Source organism: Ovis canadensis, chromosome 6, assembly GCF_042477335.2.
Source record: "Ovis canadensis isolate MfBH-ARS-UI-01 breed Bighorn chromosome 6, ARS-UI_OviCan_v2, whole genome shotgun sequence".
NCBI classification, from domain to species: Eukaryota; Metazoa; Chordata; class Mammalia; order Artiodactyla; family Bovidae; genus Ovis; species Ovis canadensis.
This window is the reverse complement of record NC_091250.1, coordinates 82,563,197-82,581,534: the sequence shown is the minus strand read 5'-3', so window position 1 is coordinate 82,581,534 and position 18,338 is coordinate 82,563,197. Positions and strand designations below refer to the sequence as shown.

Below are 18,338 nucleotides of genomic sequence, written 5' to 3'. Positions count from 1 at the left end.
ACAGACAATTCTATGGCAGGCTACAATCCATGGGGTCGCAAAGAGTCGCAAAGGGACTTCTTAGCCTCCACAATCCCATGAGCCAATTTCTTACAATAAATCTTATTCCTATTGATTGTATTTCTCTGGAGAGCTCTTTTATTCAGTGTGTAAGCAGTAGCCTGGGCATGACATCCCTCCACAGCAGGCCTCAAACTCCCCTTTTATTTCTTATTGTTGTTCTTTAGTCGCTAAGTCATGTTTGACTCTTTGCAACCCAAGAAATGTGGTCTGCCAGGCTCCTCTGTCCATAGGATTTCCCAGGCAAGAATACTGCAATAGGTTGCCATTTCTTTCTCTGGGGCATCTTCCTCACCCAAGGACTGAACCCACATCTCCTGCACTGGCAGATGAATTCTTTACCACTGAGTCACCAGGGGATCCTCTTATTTCTAATCATAGCCCTTTTACTGGGCCACTACCCTCAGGCCAAATTAACCTACTCATTATCCTCAGAATACTCCATAAATTTTCCAAACTCTGAAATGAAAAAAAAGTGATACCAAAACCTTATTTGTAAAGCAGCAAACACAATGAGAATTTCATAAATCTATCCTTAATGATAACTTTTTAAGAAGTAGATACATTTCTCATGAAAATGAACTTCAGAGAATTAACCTTATAAACCTGGCATTGGCATTCACAAAAGCCACATGAATAAGGACTTAAAAATATTGCTCCTTGAAAAGGGAACCGTCCTACACTGTTGGTGGGAATGTAAATTAATGCAACCAGTATGGAGGTTCCTTAAAAAATTAAAAATAGAGCGACCATACGATCCAGCAATCCCACTCTTAGGCATATATCCACAGAAAATAGTAATCTGAAAAGATACAATGCATCCCAATGTTCATAGCAACATTCTTTTTACAATAGCCAAGACACGGAAGTAACCTAAGAGTCTACTGACAAATGAATGGATAAAGAAGGTAAAATATGTATATTTACACATACATATACACACAATGCAATACTACTCAGTCATAAAAAAGAATGAAATAATGCCATTTACAGCAACATGGATGCAGGTGGAGATCATACTAAGTGAAGTAAGTCAGAAAGAAAAAGATATATCACTTATATATGGAATCTAAAATATAACACAAATGAATTTATCTGTGAAATAGAAACAGACTCCCAGACACAGAGAACAAACTTGTGGATGCCAAAGAGGAGGAGGGTGGGAGAAAGAAGGATTCAGAGTCTGAGATTAGCTGATACAAACTATTATTTATAGAATGGATAAATAACAAGGTCCCACTGTATAACACAGGGAACTATATTTGATATTCTATAATAAATCACTTACCAAGTGAACTACAGGGAAGCACTATAATAAATCAAAATGGAAAAGAATATGAAAAACAATGTCTATATATGCATAACTGAATCTGCTGTACAGTAGAAATGAACATAACTATACTTTAATAAATTAAAAAATATATTCTCCTCTTTGATATATTAATTCTATTCCTAATTATAATGGGGAAATAATCATAGATCTTCAATACTTCTGTGTAAGAATATGTACTGATACATTTTCAAAATTATATAAATATGGGAAATATTTAAATTGTCTTAGAGTCTTATTACAATGCAGCTATTAAAAGTGCCTTCTTGATAGATAAAGACAGGGGAAATATTTATGATGTAAATTAGGCTAAAATAATAGAATAAAAACAATATATGTAGTACAATCCCTATTTTGTAAACTGTCCTACGTTTCCCTACCACACACAATATGTATGACTTCAAGGAACACATCACAGCATTAAAAATAGTTGTCTCTGGACACAATTTGTAAATGTAGTCATTAATATACAGCACAGTTAAACACTCACCTTAATGGACTTCACTCTTGGCTATACAGGCTATTTCATAAATACTTGAAATAGAAGTCTCCAACAGAGCAAGTATGCTCCTTATAAGTCTTCCTATTATGAATGCCCTCAGTTGCTGCTGCAACAGGAAGGGTTTTATAGGCTTCTTGCTTTGTTTACAAAAAAGAATGCACTTCTCTGTATCTCACAATTCCTTTCCTCCACAAGAAACTCACCTTCTCTCATATTCCATCTCATTTTTCATATTCATTCATATATTTCATATCCCATCCTCTTAATCCCAAACTGTAAATATCTAGGGTTAAAAGCTATCTGCTTGCTTTCCTTCTTATGGTTTGAAGTTTAATTCTTTCAGCTCTACTTATACCTAAATTATAGAAGCTTTTACTTTATCAACATCTGGTTGACAATGGTTTAATGTGTTTATTGTTTTCCTATGATCCTGAATTAAATGCACTCGAATTTTAATAAATATTAGTTAAAAACACCATCCTACCCCCCAAAAGTGTCCTAGTCACATCTGAGGGGTGGAGAGTAACATTCTGCATGTTTCTCAATGATGCATGTATATTCCCCAGCATAGTTCCTGTTACACTTACCTACTATAAACTTTAGTTACTAGGTTGTTGATCTGTTTGTCAATTTTGTATTTTCGGTAATCTTCCAAGCCATCTTTAATTGCAATAATTGTAAGGACAACCACCAGCGGCAGCATAGTAATTTCTTTTTGGAAGGCTTCTACCAAAGGCACCCAGTTCAGAACAACTAGAAACAGGAAATATAAATTGGCGACTCTGAAACCCAAACACACACAAGGAGGTGTTAACAAAGCAAGCAAAGCCTGGAACAAAAGAGGCCAAAGACCCAATGGTGTTTTCCCACAAGTTTCTATCAGTTGATTTTGGATGCTACAAAACAGAACTAGTGAAATCTAACACATCTGAATTAACAATTTATTATCCCTGCAGACATCTGGTTGGACATACTCTAATAAATGTGAGGTATCATTCATTAAATCTATTATAGTCAATATTGCAGTGTGACTATTGTGAGTTGTGTAACATAATAAAGCACAATAGGAAGTACTACTTTCTTTTAAAAAGTTCAAAAAACTTAAGAGGAAATTCAAAGTTAATACATTGCAAAAACAAAAAATTAACTCTAACGTTCCGAAGTTAACTTGATTGTCCAAACATTAGATTCAAACAAGGTTCAAAATAATTAGAAAATCCTGAGGTTTATTTTTCCCTGAGATCAACGCTTCCATTTCTGCTTTCACATTACTGAGAACTACTTTTTAAGGAACTACTTCTCTCTTTTATATGATCAAATATTTCCCACTGGACCCTAAGGCAAATCCAAGCAGCCTTTTTCCTTAAAAGAAACTAAATCTCAACTTTGCATGGTCCCTTGAATTTTTATCACATATTTTTCCCACGGCCAAACTTCTCAAAATAATCTACACATATTCCTCATTTCTCACCTCCAATTCCTCTTCCCCTGAAATTTTGGCTACTTGCAACCCTTTTTGCTTCTTCTGTGGCTTCAATGATTTGCATGTACAGTTCAGTTCAGTCGCTCAGTCATGTCTGACTCTTTGCGACCCCATGGACTGCAGCACACCAAGTTAACTGCATCTAGATGTATAGGACTGGGCCCTGAACTCTATTCAGGTTCTAATTCTGTCATGGGCACAACTGCAAACTCCATACAAGACAGAAACATCCATAGTAGTTAAAACCATTAATTCAACAAATTCACATCTGTTCTTTAACCATATCTACTGTTCCATAACTGCATGGAATATATAGAGATTAAAAAATGAGGATGAATATATATGAAATGAATAATACTGGAAAAAATAGCAATAAATGCTGAGAATCTCTATACTCACATTAGCATCTCAAACTCAACATTTACAAAACAACATAACCTTTGAGCCAACCTTCTTGTTATTCCTGTCTTTCTTTTTTCTCTTAATAATCCTGGTCATCATAACTCAATTTGCTCACATCATCTTTTCACTCCTTTCACTTAATTCCTTACATTTATCCATAGTATTTGTAACAGATTATCCTCTTTTTCATCCCCACATTGTTCTACTTTCAGGTCTCTATTACAGCTTGCCAAGATGTATGCAGCAGCTTCCTAAATGTCCTATCCTGCTTTCAATTAGCCTCTAACAGTATCAGTCACAGAGGACTACTTCCCAAGTCTCCAGCAAATCTTCTATGCCATTGCCATTCTGCTTTTCTTTGTATTCCTTCCTCCATCCGAAATGTGCTTTACAGATATCTCTGCCTTGAAAATCTCAACCCTCATAATTAACTTCACATGCCACTTTCTTTCTATTGCTCTGGCTAATAGTAGTATTTCTCTTTTTGAGGCTTCCATCCTGGTTGGCAGCACCTTATAGCACTCATCACATCCACTGTGTCTTTTCATTGTATGCACATCTTGCTGCCCTTGCTAAATTTAAGACTCCATAAGGAAAGAAGCTTCATGTAACCTTGCATTTCCTTCAATATTTAACCTGATGAAAGGGCTTCAGTAAATACATATTACGCTAAATTATATCTGCTTTACCTCATCATACCGCTTACATCTGTATTTACTTCAGAGCTCTATTTCCTCCTTTTATGAGGAAGAAAAAGCTAGGAGCTAGTGGCTAAGACTCCCTGCTCCCAATGCAAGGTGCCTGGGTTCAACACCTGGTCAGGGAACAAGATCCCACATGCTGCAACTAAAGATTCCTTATGCCACAATGAAGATTTAAGATCCCATGTACTGTAACTGGGACCCAGAGCAGCCCAAGAAGTAAATAAATATTTTTTAAAAAAGAAGAAAAGGCTATAAGTCAAATTTAAATACAGAATTAACATTCTTTTAATGGACAGAACACAAAAGCAAGAGTGAATAGACTGAAGGTCATATCCCCTCATTCACTTCTGGCAGGACATTGGTTAAACTACAGGGCCAAACTTAGTTTCCTTATCTGTAATATGAAGATAACAATATCTTCTCTTGTCACGAGAAAGCATTTTATTAGTCCTAAAGTGTTATACGAATGTAAGAAGTCATCATTTCACAATGGGACCCTACCAGAAATCATCAAAGGTAATGTCACAAGCGTTAGGCTTAGGTATCAGACATTATGAAAATGAAAAATCTTATATATTAATCAGAATGACAAAGAACATTCTAAGTTTTTTTCTCCCCAAAATAAAAGTACCTGTGAAATTGTTCAAACAAATTTCTCGGCACAAAATTCAACAGCGTGTACTTTGTTGTCCGTATTCTGTTGTTCACGTAGGTTCCAGAGAACTTTTCATACTCCTCCTTGAAGAGCTGGAGGTGGGGAACAACAACCCGATGCTTTCCTGCCAGTCTGGGGGTCTGGGAGGACTTGCCCCCGCAGGCAAGCAGAGAGGAATAGCTGTATGGTCTCTCATCATCGTCTGTGTTCGTACGGCCGATCAGCCGCTGCCAGTGATACCTGGCCCATTGAAGAGGCTCGGTCATGTCCAAAATGCGGGGAGATCCAGGTTGCACAGGTGATCTGGCAAAACAAAGAAAAATCCATTAAAACAATTCTCATAAACTTCTGGAAAGTCTTAAAGAACAGTAATGTTAGTAAGATGAAATTTTTTCTACACTAAACAAACAAATGACTCAACAATTTATTCAGTATTGTTTTATCATTTAGTTGCTCAGTCATGTCTGACTCTTTCGCGACCCCATGGACTGTAGCCTGCCAGGCTCCTCTGTCCATGGGATTTTCTGGGCAAGAATACTGGAAAGGGTTGCCATTTCCTCCTCCAAAGGATCTTTCCAACCCAGGGATCAAACCCGCGTCTCCTACATTGTAGGTGGATACTTTGCCTAGACACCTAAGAAGCCTTATTTAGTCTGGAAGGTAGCAATATGAGAGTAAAACAAGTCACTAAAAGTCCATTTTAACCAAATCTTAACGAAATAGAGCATACAGCTTCTGTCTTGTGGGCTGATCACCTAACCAACAAGAGATAGCACCCAAAAGGCCACTCCACAAGTTGAGACAAAAACTTTGTGCTTAATGTGTACAAGTCTCAGTTTACCTAATCAATTTTCTCATCCTTGAAATGGGATTGTCACACATGTCAGGAGACTGTTGGGAGGATTAGGGGAATAACATATAAATCACCTAGCATGAAGTCTGATATGGAGGAAGCAATCGGTAAAACCCGTGCAGATTACAAAAATAGCCACAAATGCTTTCCATCCCTGTAGTCACACCCCTTTACCCATGAAGTGGTGAAGTCTTTCTCTACCTGCTGAATCTAGGCCTGGTCTCATGGCTTGCTTTGACTAATGAATCACTAGTAAACCTGATACAAGCAAAGCCTTGCAAAGTGCCTGCTCATGGGACTCCCTTAACAACTCCTTTCCCACTGCTCTTGAGAACCCTGCGGCCACTACCACGTGTCTAGCCCAGGCTGGCAGTACTCATGATGAGTACTCATGACCCACTTAGCAACCATTGCTCCTATCAACATAGGGGTGAGGCCACTGAGTGCCAGCAGACTGACAACACCTGAGTGTGCCCAGATGATACAATCTAGAGCAGAGATGAGCTGTCCCAACTGAACTCTACTCCCACGGTCAACCCATCACACTCTGAGTCAATGAAAGTTACACCACCAAGTTTTGGGGTGGTTTGATAGAAAACAAAATCTCTTACATCTCTTCCCTTATTTTCTCTATTTTCGAGTGTGTATTTTCCAAGAAATTCAGCCCTTCCTAGAACATGAGCTCATTAATTTAAGAAAAAAAACTCTAATGTTCATTAAGAGCACTCTATTCCAAGCACTTTGCAAAAGTATTTAAGGAGATCCAACCAGTCAATCCTAAAGGAAATCAGTCCCGAATGTCCATTGGAAGGACTGATGCTGAAGCTGAAACTTCAGTATTTTGGCCACCTGACGCGAAGAACTGACTCACTGGACTCATCAGGGTTACTGGAAAAGACCCTGATGCTGGGAAAGATTGAAGGCAGGAGGAGAAGGGGATGACAGAGGATGAGATGGTTGGATGGCATTAGCGACTCGATGGACGTGAATCTGAGCAAGCTCTGGGAGTTGGTGATAGACAGGGAAGTCTAGCATGCTGCAGTCCATGGGGCTGCAAAGAGTCAGACACGACTGAGTGATTGAACTGAACTGATCTTATTTAGTATTTACATTAATCTTATGACAGTCATTATTTTACTTCACAAAAGAGGAAATAGGTTTAGGGAAGTTAAGTGACTTGCTGAAATTTACGTGGTTAGCATGTAGATAAGGTTGATTCAAATCAAATCTTTCCAACTCAGTCTGTTTTTAACTGTTAATGTGCTTCATTTAACTTCACATCCAGAGTAACTGGTACTTAGTAGATAGCCAGTAAAAGTTCACTGAGTAGGCGAGGAGATTGGAGGGCAAGGTCTGGAAGCCTTGCTATCTATTCTTGCATTATCAATGTCACTGCATTTACTTGATCATTTTAGGGTGGAGTTCACTTCTGGAGATTTTTAGTAAATCTGTGGGAATGTCCTGATAATCTGTATTGGTAACAAAACTCCCCTGATGAATTGGATTCGGGTGGTCCATGATCGCATCTGCAGAAAAACTAGGTTACGTGGCAGAAAGTACATGAGGTTAAAAATACAGAGACCTGGAGCCTCATCTCCAGAATCTCAGGGTCTAGGTGAGGCAATAGGTATGTAAATATATAAATGCAATCCCAAGTGCAAAAGAGTCTTCAAGGTAATGAAGTAGTTTGGGCAAATTCTCTAAGCTTCCTTCCTTTCTAAGCTTCATTTTAAGCTTATGTCTATGATTTTCTCTAAAGTATAATAACTAATCAGATATAGAAATTATCCCAAGGATATTAAAATTATATTCAGCTTTCATGGATCTGAAATCATAAATCAATATGTAGCAGCACTGGAAGATTTGGTCCTATTCTAGTAATTCTAGTGAATCAATATTTTTAACAATCCATTCAGCTAATACACTTATTTACTCTATATTGGTCCTTAAGCAAACCAAGAGATTACAGTTACGCAGCATCACTATCACTGTACTTATAGAAAATAAGTTGAATCATAAATAATCTCACAAAAATTCATCAGATCTTTAAAACTTAAAACAATAAAAACAAGTAAGAGGCAGAAAATCCCCTTTAATGTGAAGAACACAATAGCCTCCAAATGTGTGTATTTGTGCCTGGATATAGACACCCATAATAGACAGCATCTACTACCAGTGAGAGAAAATATCCAAAAAGTCAGTTTCATAGTTGTATACTAGGAATAGAAACAAGACAAAAAAAAGTTCTACTCCATCGGTTTGCTGTCCTGGAGTTTGCTCTCTCAAATATCTGTCCATAGGGAGCTAAATCAAAGTAGACTGGTCAAAGTAGTCCTCTTTTAATATAATGTTTTAATCTATCTCTGAAGTAATTTGAAAAGCCTGTTTTTCACTTCAGTATAGGTGATGCATAACAACATGGGGGCTTGGGTGCCCACGCTCCTCATTGTAGAAAATCCACATATAACTTGTACTTGGCCTTGCATTTCCAGTTTCCAAGCATCTGCAGACTCAACCAGCCAGGATTTGGTTATATTGTAAACATTTACTACTGAAAAATATCCAAGTTTAAGTGGATCCCTGCAGTTCCAACCTGCATTGTTCAAGGGTCAACTGTATATAAATTAGCTTCTTAACCTATAAGTAATGAGAGCTTGGAGAACTTAACGTAGTTCATAAGATATCCAGAAATTTTCCCAGAATAAGGATGTAAGATAGTGCTTTATTGATGAATCAGTAGATAATGTAAAATACTTAATATAAGCACTAAACACTTTTCATGTATTTCATCCCATCAGGTGACCGTTATGACAAAACTTAACTTTTAGAAGGCTGAAACTAATACAACTTTTCATTATTTCTGGAAACCTTAAGAGTCTGCATTTACAATTAAACTCTTAAGATACAGGAGTGTGCATCCTGCTAGGGCCCTCAATCTCATACAACAATCTAGATTCTACTTAGATTTTTAAATTTCACAATAGAGTTTCTTGAGAATGCAAACTTAGAAATGATGAAGCAAATACAAGGAAAGTGTTAACTTCAGGTCACCTTTCCCCATTCACTCAGTTCCAGAGGCAATTCTACAAATGGAAAATGTTTCATTGCCAAAGTATCCCCAGGTCCACCTTCCTCTGAGCCTCTCCAGTGCCCTTAAACTTGCATTAGGTGCTCTTTTTACTCATACTATCTTCCCCCTTCCCCCTTTTCATCCTCTAGCAATTTCAGTAACACAGAATTGGGACTGGCTCAGTGTCCTCCTCAGCATCCTCTCTCAGTCATGGAGTCTCTGTTCTCCTCTCTAAAGTCATGTGACTTGCCATCTTGTAACGACCCTCCTTCCCTTCATCACGGCCACTCTTGCCTGAAAATTAATGACTGGATTAAAGGACTGATCTCCAGTGTTCTTGCCTGGAGAATCCCAAGGACGGAGGAGCCTGGTGGGCTACAGTCCATGGAGTCACAAGTGTGGGGGTAATTAACATGTGGTGAAAATCCTTTCAAATTTCCAGCTTAGAATTTATACCATTTTAGATTCGCGGGGAATGACCAAGAAATCTACTTAGTCACTCTAGCTCAGAGCTTTCAAAATCTAACTGCTAGGACAGTGGGAAATACATTCTATTATGCAACACATTCACATATATAGCTGAAACAACAGTACTACAAAGCAATTCTTGCCCTTCCTACTTGCCATGCAAGCATCTTCTATCCTGCTCTGTTCTCTTTCTCTTTCTCAATCTCTCTCATTTTAATACTGTTCAAGCTGGCACCAAGTTGGTTTCAAGGTCCACTAACATGCTGCTTTATACACTTTGGAAAGACACCGATTGCACATGGCTCCTCATGGGCTGAACGCACACATGGAAGAGTGGATACATACATCCTCTGATGGCAGAAGGCAACCAAAACACAGTAGTTGGACTAAAGGCCTAGGAGAGGCCAATACCTTCCCCAGTAGCGAGAAGCCAGAAGCAGCTTTTTCATCTTTCTCCATTTGCCTCAGCGAACTTAAAAGCATACAAATATTTAAAAAAGCTTCATTATTACTTTCACATAAATGTTCACGGAATTTTTCCTTTAAGATATGAAGGGACAGCAAATCACAGTAAATCACAGCAAGAATCTTGACATAAGTTTAGACTTTAGAGATTATTTCATCTAGAAGTCACAAGCCAGTAGCCCTTAAGCAAATTTCTACCTAATGATGTATTCTGTATCATGGTGTTGGCAAACACATTGTTTTACACTTTTTGAATATAGGACTAAAATTTTAAAAGAGAAATTCACATAAAATACTGATAATTGACTTCTTTTAAAAAGAAAAAAAGTACAAAACACTGGGCATATATTTTCACATGGTAGCGAACATCGAAGTTTTTTTTACCATAGCTCCTCATCCTAATCCTGCCTTTTCTGGTTCACCAATTTTAATTGAGTGAATGAACACTCTGATCACCACTTTTTAACAAATCAAATTTCTCCTCTATAGACCCAGGTTTGAATATCAGTTGCACCACTTAACAGCTATGTGGCCCACATAATTAACTTATTAGCCTCCGCTGGCTAAGGAACACAAGGAGGCACCATGAAGTGTCATGGGGCACACAGTAGATTAACAAGAGTCATTCTTTTCCCCACTCTTCTCCTTGGCTGTTTCTGAACATAAATCAAGGTTGCAAACCTTGTAAATTGGGCTGAAGTCCAAACTTTCAACATATTGCTTGCAAATTAAGGTTGTCCAAGTCTAAGTAAATGCTCTGTTCAATATATCTAATGATACTTGAAGTAAGCAACATTCAGTAGGCTACAAATAGAGATCCAATCACAAAAGACAGGCAAGACATAAAATGACCTTTATATCATCTGATCTCATCCTCAACCATTAACTCTACAATTCATTCTACGTTTGTGAACAAACTGTATCCCACTCCTGTGGTGTTTTCCAAGTTCCCCCAACAAGAATGCCCTGGGGGCCCTGTTAATCAGCATTCCCTAGGCCCCTCCCCTGGAGATTCTGATTCAGAGGCTATCAAATGGGGCCCACAAATGTGGAACTTAATAAGTACCCAGGTGACTTACCAAGGAGGTTGCCAAGTATAACCTACACCCTGCACCTTGGCAAATCTGCCCTCTCTTTGTGGCAAGCTGATCAATCATATAGCAACTCACCACATAAGCCTCTCTTCACCCTCTAGACTTTTGGCTTTACCTTAGAGAGGGAGAGATGGAGAAGGATCCACACAAGAGATACGGTACATTGATCCCTTCTCTGCTCTCATTACAAACCTGAGCATGACTCAGGCACTGCAATCTATGCTGCTGCTGCTGCTAAGTCGCTTCAATTGTGTCTGACTCTGTGCAACCTCACAGACGGCAGCCCACTTGGGTTGCCATTTCCTTCTCCAATGCATGAAAGTGAAGTCGCTCACTTTCTGACTCTTAGCGACCCCATGGACTGCAGCCTACCAGGCTCCTCCATCCATGGGATTTTCCAGGCAAGAGTACTGGAGTGGGGTGCCATCACTGCAGGTAGCTTCATTTTTCAAAGTCAGGGAACATAGCTAAGTACTTTCCAGACTCCAAAGAGTCTAACTAATGTTTGCTCAAAGTGAGATGATCAACAAATGGCTGATCACTGAAGTTTACAGAAAAGTAATAGAAGGGAAATAGAAACAAAAACACAGTTTCCTTTTTCATGGCTCAGCCTGGCCTTCCTTCCACAAAAGGAAAAGATGAAAGTTTAAGGCAACAGAAATAATTCACTTTCAGCTTTGACTGCATCATTCTGTCTTTATTAGTAGAAGGAGTCTGCTTCTCCAAGTCTGAAGGACTTTTTTAGGAAATCATTCTGTCCTACTAGATTTGTAAGATCAATAAGTGTATAATCGTGATCAAGAGCATAGACAGGAGCCAGACACCGACATCAATTCCTGGTGCCTCCACTTGCCACCTAACCTCAGTTAAAGACTTGTGAGGATTCAGTGAGTTAATATATGTAAAGCTCTTAGAGCAGTGTGGGAAGCATGTAAGTATTAAGTAAAGATTAACAACTGTAGTGATAATCTGGGAAATGTTTTCTCAACCATAGTAGTTTTGCAGAAGTGTTAATTGAGAATGTTATGTATAGTATTGATAGTAACGACTATATCAACTTATTCATTGATGTTTCATTTCTTAAAGTGCACGTAACTCACACTCAACCACCTGGTCACACAGCTTTAGCAACTTAGTTCTTTCACTGAGCTGGAGAGTCTGCCAGGCAACCAACTAGCTGAGCAGAGCAACACGCTCTCAGCTATCCCCAAAGGATAAAGAGAGCACTCTGACAGACAAAAGCGCTAATGAGCAACTTCATGCAAAGCATTTTCAGAATTTTTCCAGAACATCATTCATAATTCAAAGACTTTTCCCACTCCATGAAGAGTTGATTTGTCATGGTTTTCCACTAGTAAACCAAAAGGCTCCATGCTTTATTTGACCTCATCCTCTGCCACTAGCCCTTGAAAATTAACACAATTTTTTAAACATAACAAGAACTAGGTGCCTAAAGGTCATTCATCATCACTTGGAATAAGAAAGAACGTTTTAGATCTGATACATCACTCCTGAATGAGCTTCTGTCCTTAAAAGATAGAAGATTATTTCATTAAAAAGGAAAAAACCTACATAGGCTTTATTAAAATCTCCATTTCTAATTTCATTTTTAGTTTAAGAGCAAACTTCTACTATATGAAAATTAGTAGTAGTTTGTTGTAAAATGGATTACAACAAACTTGCTGATGGTTAGCGATGGAAAAATACCACTCAAAGTTAAACTATACGGAGGGTGGGAGGTAGGTTCAAGAGGGAGGGGACATACATAAACCTATGGCTGATTGATGTCGATATATGGCAGAAACAAACAATATTGTAAAGCAATTATCCTCCAATTAAAAACAAATAAAATTTTTTAGAAAAGATTAACTATATGTAAAGGACTGCAGGTTCCTGGGCTCAGCATGCCCACTTGAAGCCTAATATTACCCAGAAATATGGAGTCAAAGGCCACCTGATTCTGTATACCTTGCTTTAACTAACACAGTAGCATTTTATCTGGGATTTAAAAGTTAATTAATATGACCATAGATCCTAAAGATCAAGATTCTTAATACATGCTGACACTAGGAGAGAGGATCTGGCATGAGATGAATACAAAACAAATGCTACATATACCCAACTGCAATACTACTTCATAGCAAGGCAACTATATGGTTGGAAAAAAAATGTTTTATTGTAATAATTATTTATCACCATCATATAAATATCTGCATGTACTAAAATATGTATGCATAAATTTTATAACTGCCACAAGAAAATTACAAACTACTTTTGCTTATAAGTATTGTTGAGGAAACAATAAAATTTAGCAAATGAAATACAATTCAAAAGAACAGCTGCTGGTGGTCTCAAAGGGTTGACAGCATCCTTAACTGACAGCCAGCAAGGAAACAGAGACTGAGTATTGTTGGGGAAACAATAAAATTTAGCAAATGAAATACAATTCAAAAGAACAGCTGCTGGTGGTCTCAAAGGGTTGACAGCATCCTTAACTGACAGCCAGCAAGGAAACAGAGACGTAGGTCCTACAACCACAGGAACTGATTCTGCCAGCAATCTCAATAAGGCTGTAAGTAGATCCTTCCCCACCCTAACCTCAGACTTTGAGACTTGAGCAACAAACCCAACCTCACTGTTCCTGGACTTCTGATCTATGGAATTATACACTAATAAGCTGGGGCTGTTTTAAGCACTAAACTGTGGTAATCTGTAGAAAATTAACACAGAGGCCCAAAACTAGATGCTTTTATAAGCAGGAAGATAACATATGGAAAAGTGGAATTTCAAATTGCAAAATGGTAATTTAACAACTCTGGAATAAACTGACATTCATCTTGAAAACAGAAAGCTAAATTCCTACTCTATACATTAAAAATATATCTTTTATTAAAATTTTAATAAATTTTTAATTTAATAACTTTTAAGTTAAAAACAAATCTCTAGATTAAAAACTTAAATACAAAAATTACAATAAATTTACCAGAAGAAAATTTAGAAAGATATTTTTTTACTGTTAGCTAAGAAAAACTTTCCAAAGCAAGAGAGAAGTTAGTAAAGACAAATGTTTTGACTATTCACTTATCTATCATCTATCTTATATAGCAAAAATCATAAATAAAATCAACAGACAAGTGCAGCTCATAATGATGGCTGCTGCTGCTAAGTCGCTTCAGTCGTGTTCAACTCTGTGCGACCCCATAGACGGCAGCCCACCAGGCTCCCCCATCCCTGGGATTCTCCAGGCAAGGACACTGGAGTGGGTTGCCATTGCCTTCTCCAATGCATGAAAGTGAAAAGTCAAAGTGAAGTGGCTCAGTCGTGTCTGACTCTTCGCGACCCCATGGACTGCAGCCTACCAGGCTCTTCCGTCCATGGGATTTTCCAGGCAAGAGTACTGGAGTGGGGTGCCATTGCCTTCTCCGCATAATGATGGCAAGCTCTTAATATTCCTAGTAACCAAATCAGTCATATAAATTTATAAGAGAAAAATAAAAAGGCCAATAAAATTGGGTAAGGAATATGAATAAGCAATTCTCAAAAGAGGACATCCAAAGGGCCAATAAATATGAAGAGACCCTCAAGCCTCACTAGTCACCAGAAGGTTGCAAACTGAAGGTATAATGGAGATACTGTTTTTATCCATATGACTGATAAATATTAAAGTAATTATAGCCTGTGCTGGTGAGGATAGGTATAAACAACCCCCTGGACAACGGAAGTGAAAACTGCTACAATCTTCCTCCTCTTTTACCCTCTCTCATGCCCTCTAAATTGACAGTATCTCTTAAAATTTTAAATACATATGAATACTGATGGAGCAATGGGCTTTCCCAGTGGCTCAGTGGTAAAAGAATCCACTGTAATGCAGGAGACTCTGAGACACAGGTTGAATTCTTGGGGAGGGAAGATCCCCTGGAGGAGGAAATGGAACCCACCCCAGTCATCTTGCCCAGAAAATTCTATAAACAGAGGAGCCTCTACAGTCCATGGGGTAGTCCTCATGGTCACAAAGAGTCAGACATGACTCAATGACTAAACAACAATACCAGCAACTAACAGCAATTCCACTTTGGGGAGTCTTACCTGTATGTACAAGAATGTATACTGTAGTTGGGTTTTTTTGGCACTAACAACCTGGAAATATCAAGAAAGTCAACTGGAGAACAGCTAACTAAATTATAACATCCACATTATGGGATATTATGCATATATTAAAAAAAACATTTCTCTAACCATTGACCTGGACTGATAACTGTTTAGGTACTAAAGCAGAAAAGGAATAAAACAAATGACAGAGAAATGTAAATGTAATAATCCAAAATTTGCAAAAACGAATGAAGAACAGACTAATACGAAAGACCTGGGTTCAAAGAATGGTGAGAAGAACTTGGACACAGTTCAAGTTTCACTTTGGTTTACCGCCCTAATGAGTAAACAGGATCTGCAAAGATCTGAGTGGCTGTAGCTCCTATCCCCTGCCTAGTTTCTCATGAAGTTATGACTACTTAGGAGCTTTGTCAATTGTGGAGAATGAGGAGCCCATCAAGAAACAACAACCTGGAATTAAGCCTTTTCAATTTCTTAGGCTGCAAAAGGGTCACATCAAGACAAAAGAGTCTACTGATTAGTAACCAAGGACTAGTCCTCCTGCAGCAGATTCATAGTCTAGGTTTTATTTCTTAGAGCATCACTGAATCTTCCATTGACTGGCCTTAACACAAACTGCCTCAATGTGTGGATGTTCATATACATTTGCAAGGACATGAATGAAAGTACAGAAAAATTCACACAAGTCTATTAATATCGGTTATCTTGAGGAGGGAATAAAAAGAAAACAGAAATTATTAACCTTCCTTTTGTTATAGTAAAAATGTGATGTTGTTCACTCACTCAGCCGTGTCCAACTCTTTGTGACCCCACAGATCACAGCACACCTGGCTTCCCTGTCCTTCTCCAACTCTCAGAGCTTGCTCAAAGTCATGTTCACTGAGTCGGTGATTCATCCAACCATCTCATCCTCTGTCGTTCCCATCTCCTCCTCCTTTCAATCTCTCCCAGCATTAGGGTCTTTTCTAATGAGCTGACTCTTTACATCAGTTCACCAAAGGATTGGAACTTCAGAATCAGCCCTTCCAATGAATATTCAGGGTTGATTTCCTTTAGGATTGACAGGTTTGATCTTGCAGTCCAAAAAACTCTCAAGAGTCTTCTCCAACCCCACAGTTCAAAAGAATCAATTCTTTGGTGCTTAGCCTTCTTTATGGTTCAATTCTCACATCCATACATGATACTGGAAAAACCATAGCTTTCACTAGATGAACCTTTGTTGGCAAAGTAATGTTTCTGCTTTTTAACACACTGCCTAGGTTTCTCACAGCTTTTCTCCCAAAGAGGAAGCATCTTTTAATTTCATGGCTGCAGTCAGTGTCCACAGTGATTTTGGAGCCCAAGAAAATAAAGTTTGTCACTGTTACCATTGTTTCCCCATCTGTTTGCCATGAAGTGATGGGACCAGATGCTATTATTTTAGTTTTTTGGATGTTAAGTTTTAAGCCAGCTTTTTCACTCCACTCTTTCACCTTCATCAAGAGGCTCTTTAGTTCCTTTTGCATTCTGTGATAAGGATGGTGTCATCTGCATATCTGAGGTTATGGATATTTCTGCCAGCAATCTGGATTCCAGTTTATGCTTCATCCAGCCTGGCATTTTGCATGATGTACTCTGCAAATAAGATAAATAAGCAGGGTGACCATAGACAGCCTTGACGTACTCCTTTCCCAATTTGGAATCAGTCCATTGTTCCATGTCCATTTCTAACTGTTGCATCTTGACCTGCATATAGATTTCTCAGGAATCAGGTAAGGTGGTCTGGTATTCCCATCTCCTGAAGAATTTTCCACAGTTTGCTGTGATCCACATGTCAAAGGCTTAAGCATAGTCGGGGAAGTAGAAATAGTTCTTCTGGAATTCTCTTGCTTTTCTGTGATCCAGCAGATGTAGGCAATTTGATCACTGGTTCCTCTGCCTTTTCTAAATCAGCTTGTACAACTGGAAGTTCTCGGTTCATTCAGTGCTGAAGCACAGCTTGGAGGATTCTGAGCGTGACATTGCCAGCGTGTGAACTGACTACAACTGTGCGGTAGTTTGAGCATTCTTTGACTTTTGTCTTTCTTTAGGATTGTAATGAAAACTGACTTTTCCAGCCCTGTGGCCACTGCTGTTTTCCAAATTTGCTGGCATATTGAGTGCAGCACTTTCACAGCATCATCTTTCAGGATTTTAAACAGCTCAGCTGGAATTCCATCACCTCCACTAGCTTTGTTTTAGTGATGTTTCCTAAGGCCCACTTGACGTCACACTCCAAGATGTCTGTCTCTAGGTGAGTGATCACACCATCGTGGTTATCCAGGTCATTAAAATCTTTTTTGCATAGTTCTTCTGTGTATTCTTGCCACCTCTTTTTAATATCTTCTGCTTCTGTTAGATCCTTACCATTTCTGTCCTTTATTGTGCCCATCTTTGCATGAAATGTCCTCTTGGTATCTCTAATTTTCTTGAAGTAAAAAGATATTTTTAATTAAACTTTTTGAAGGAAGAAGCTGTAAATAATAGCTATGAAACAGTCCAAAACTGCCCGTGTATAGATGTGAGAGTGTATAGATGTGCCAAAGAACTGATGCCTTCAAACTGTGGTGCTGGAGAAGACTCTTGAGAGTCCCTTGGACAGCAAGGAGATCAAACCAGTCTATCCTAAAGGAAATCAACTCTGAATATTCACTAGAAGGACTGATACAGAAGCTGAAACTACAACACTTCTGGTCACCTAATGCAAAGAGCCGAGTCACTGGAAAAGACCCTGATGCTTGGAAAGCCTGAACGGAGGAGGAGAAGGGGATGACAGAGGAAGAGATGGTTGGATGGCATCACCAACTCAATGGACATGAATTTGTGCAAACTCCAGGAGATGGTGAAGGACAAGGAAGCCCATTGTGCTGCAGCCCATGGGGTTAAAAAGAGTCGGACACGATTGAGTGACTGAACAACAAAGCAGCTGAGCTTAACGTTAGGCCTGCATGATGCTACATGAGCCAATATTCTTTTTACTCCAGAGGCTAAAAAATAAACGAAGTTTTGAAAATTACAAGCTATCAATTTTAAGTCTAAAATCAATTAAGTTCAGAAATAAACATAAACCAAGATCTGCTTAGAGAATAAGTACAAGCAATTCTGCAAGGATTATTACTGCTTA

The 18,338-nt window shown here is 38.5% G+C and overlaps 1 protein-coding gene across 4 annotated transcripts in view; it reads right to left on the bottom strand.

Moving 5' to 3' along the window:
* Nucleotides 1-18,338, bottom strand: part of ATP10D (ATPase phospholipid transporting 10D (putative)) — a 126,924-nt gene that overhangs the window by 85,058 nt on the left and 23,528 nt on the right. For 3 of the 4 annotated variants that reach the window (XM_069593060.1, XM_069593062.1, XM_069593061.1), the window contains 2 exons: nt 5,113-5,439; nt 2,480-2,674 (listed from right to left, as the gene is read on the bottom strand). In XM_069593060.1, coding sequence (XP_069449161.1) covers nt 2,480-2,674; nt 5,113-5,402 — 485 coding nt within the window. In that variant the 5' untranslated portion in view covers nt 5,403-5,439. The remainder of the gene's footprint in view (nt 1-2,479; nt 2,675-5,112; nt 5,440-18,338) is intronic. The other variant, XM_069593063.1, reaches the window with a different exon arrangement.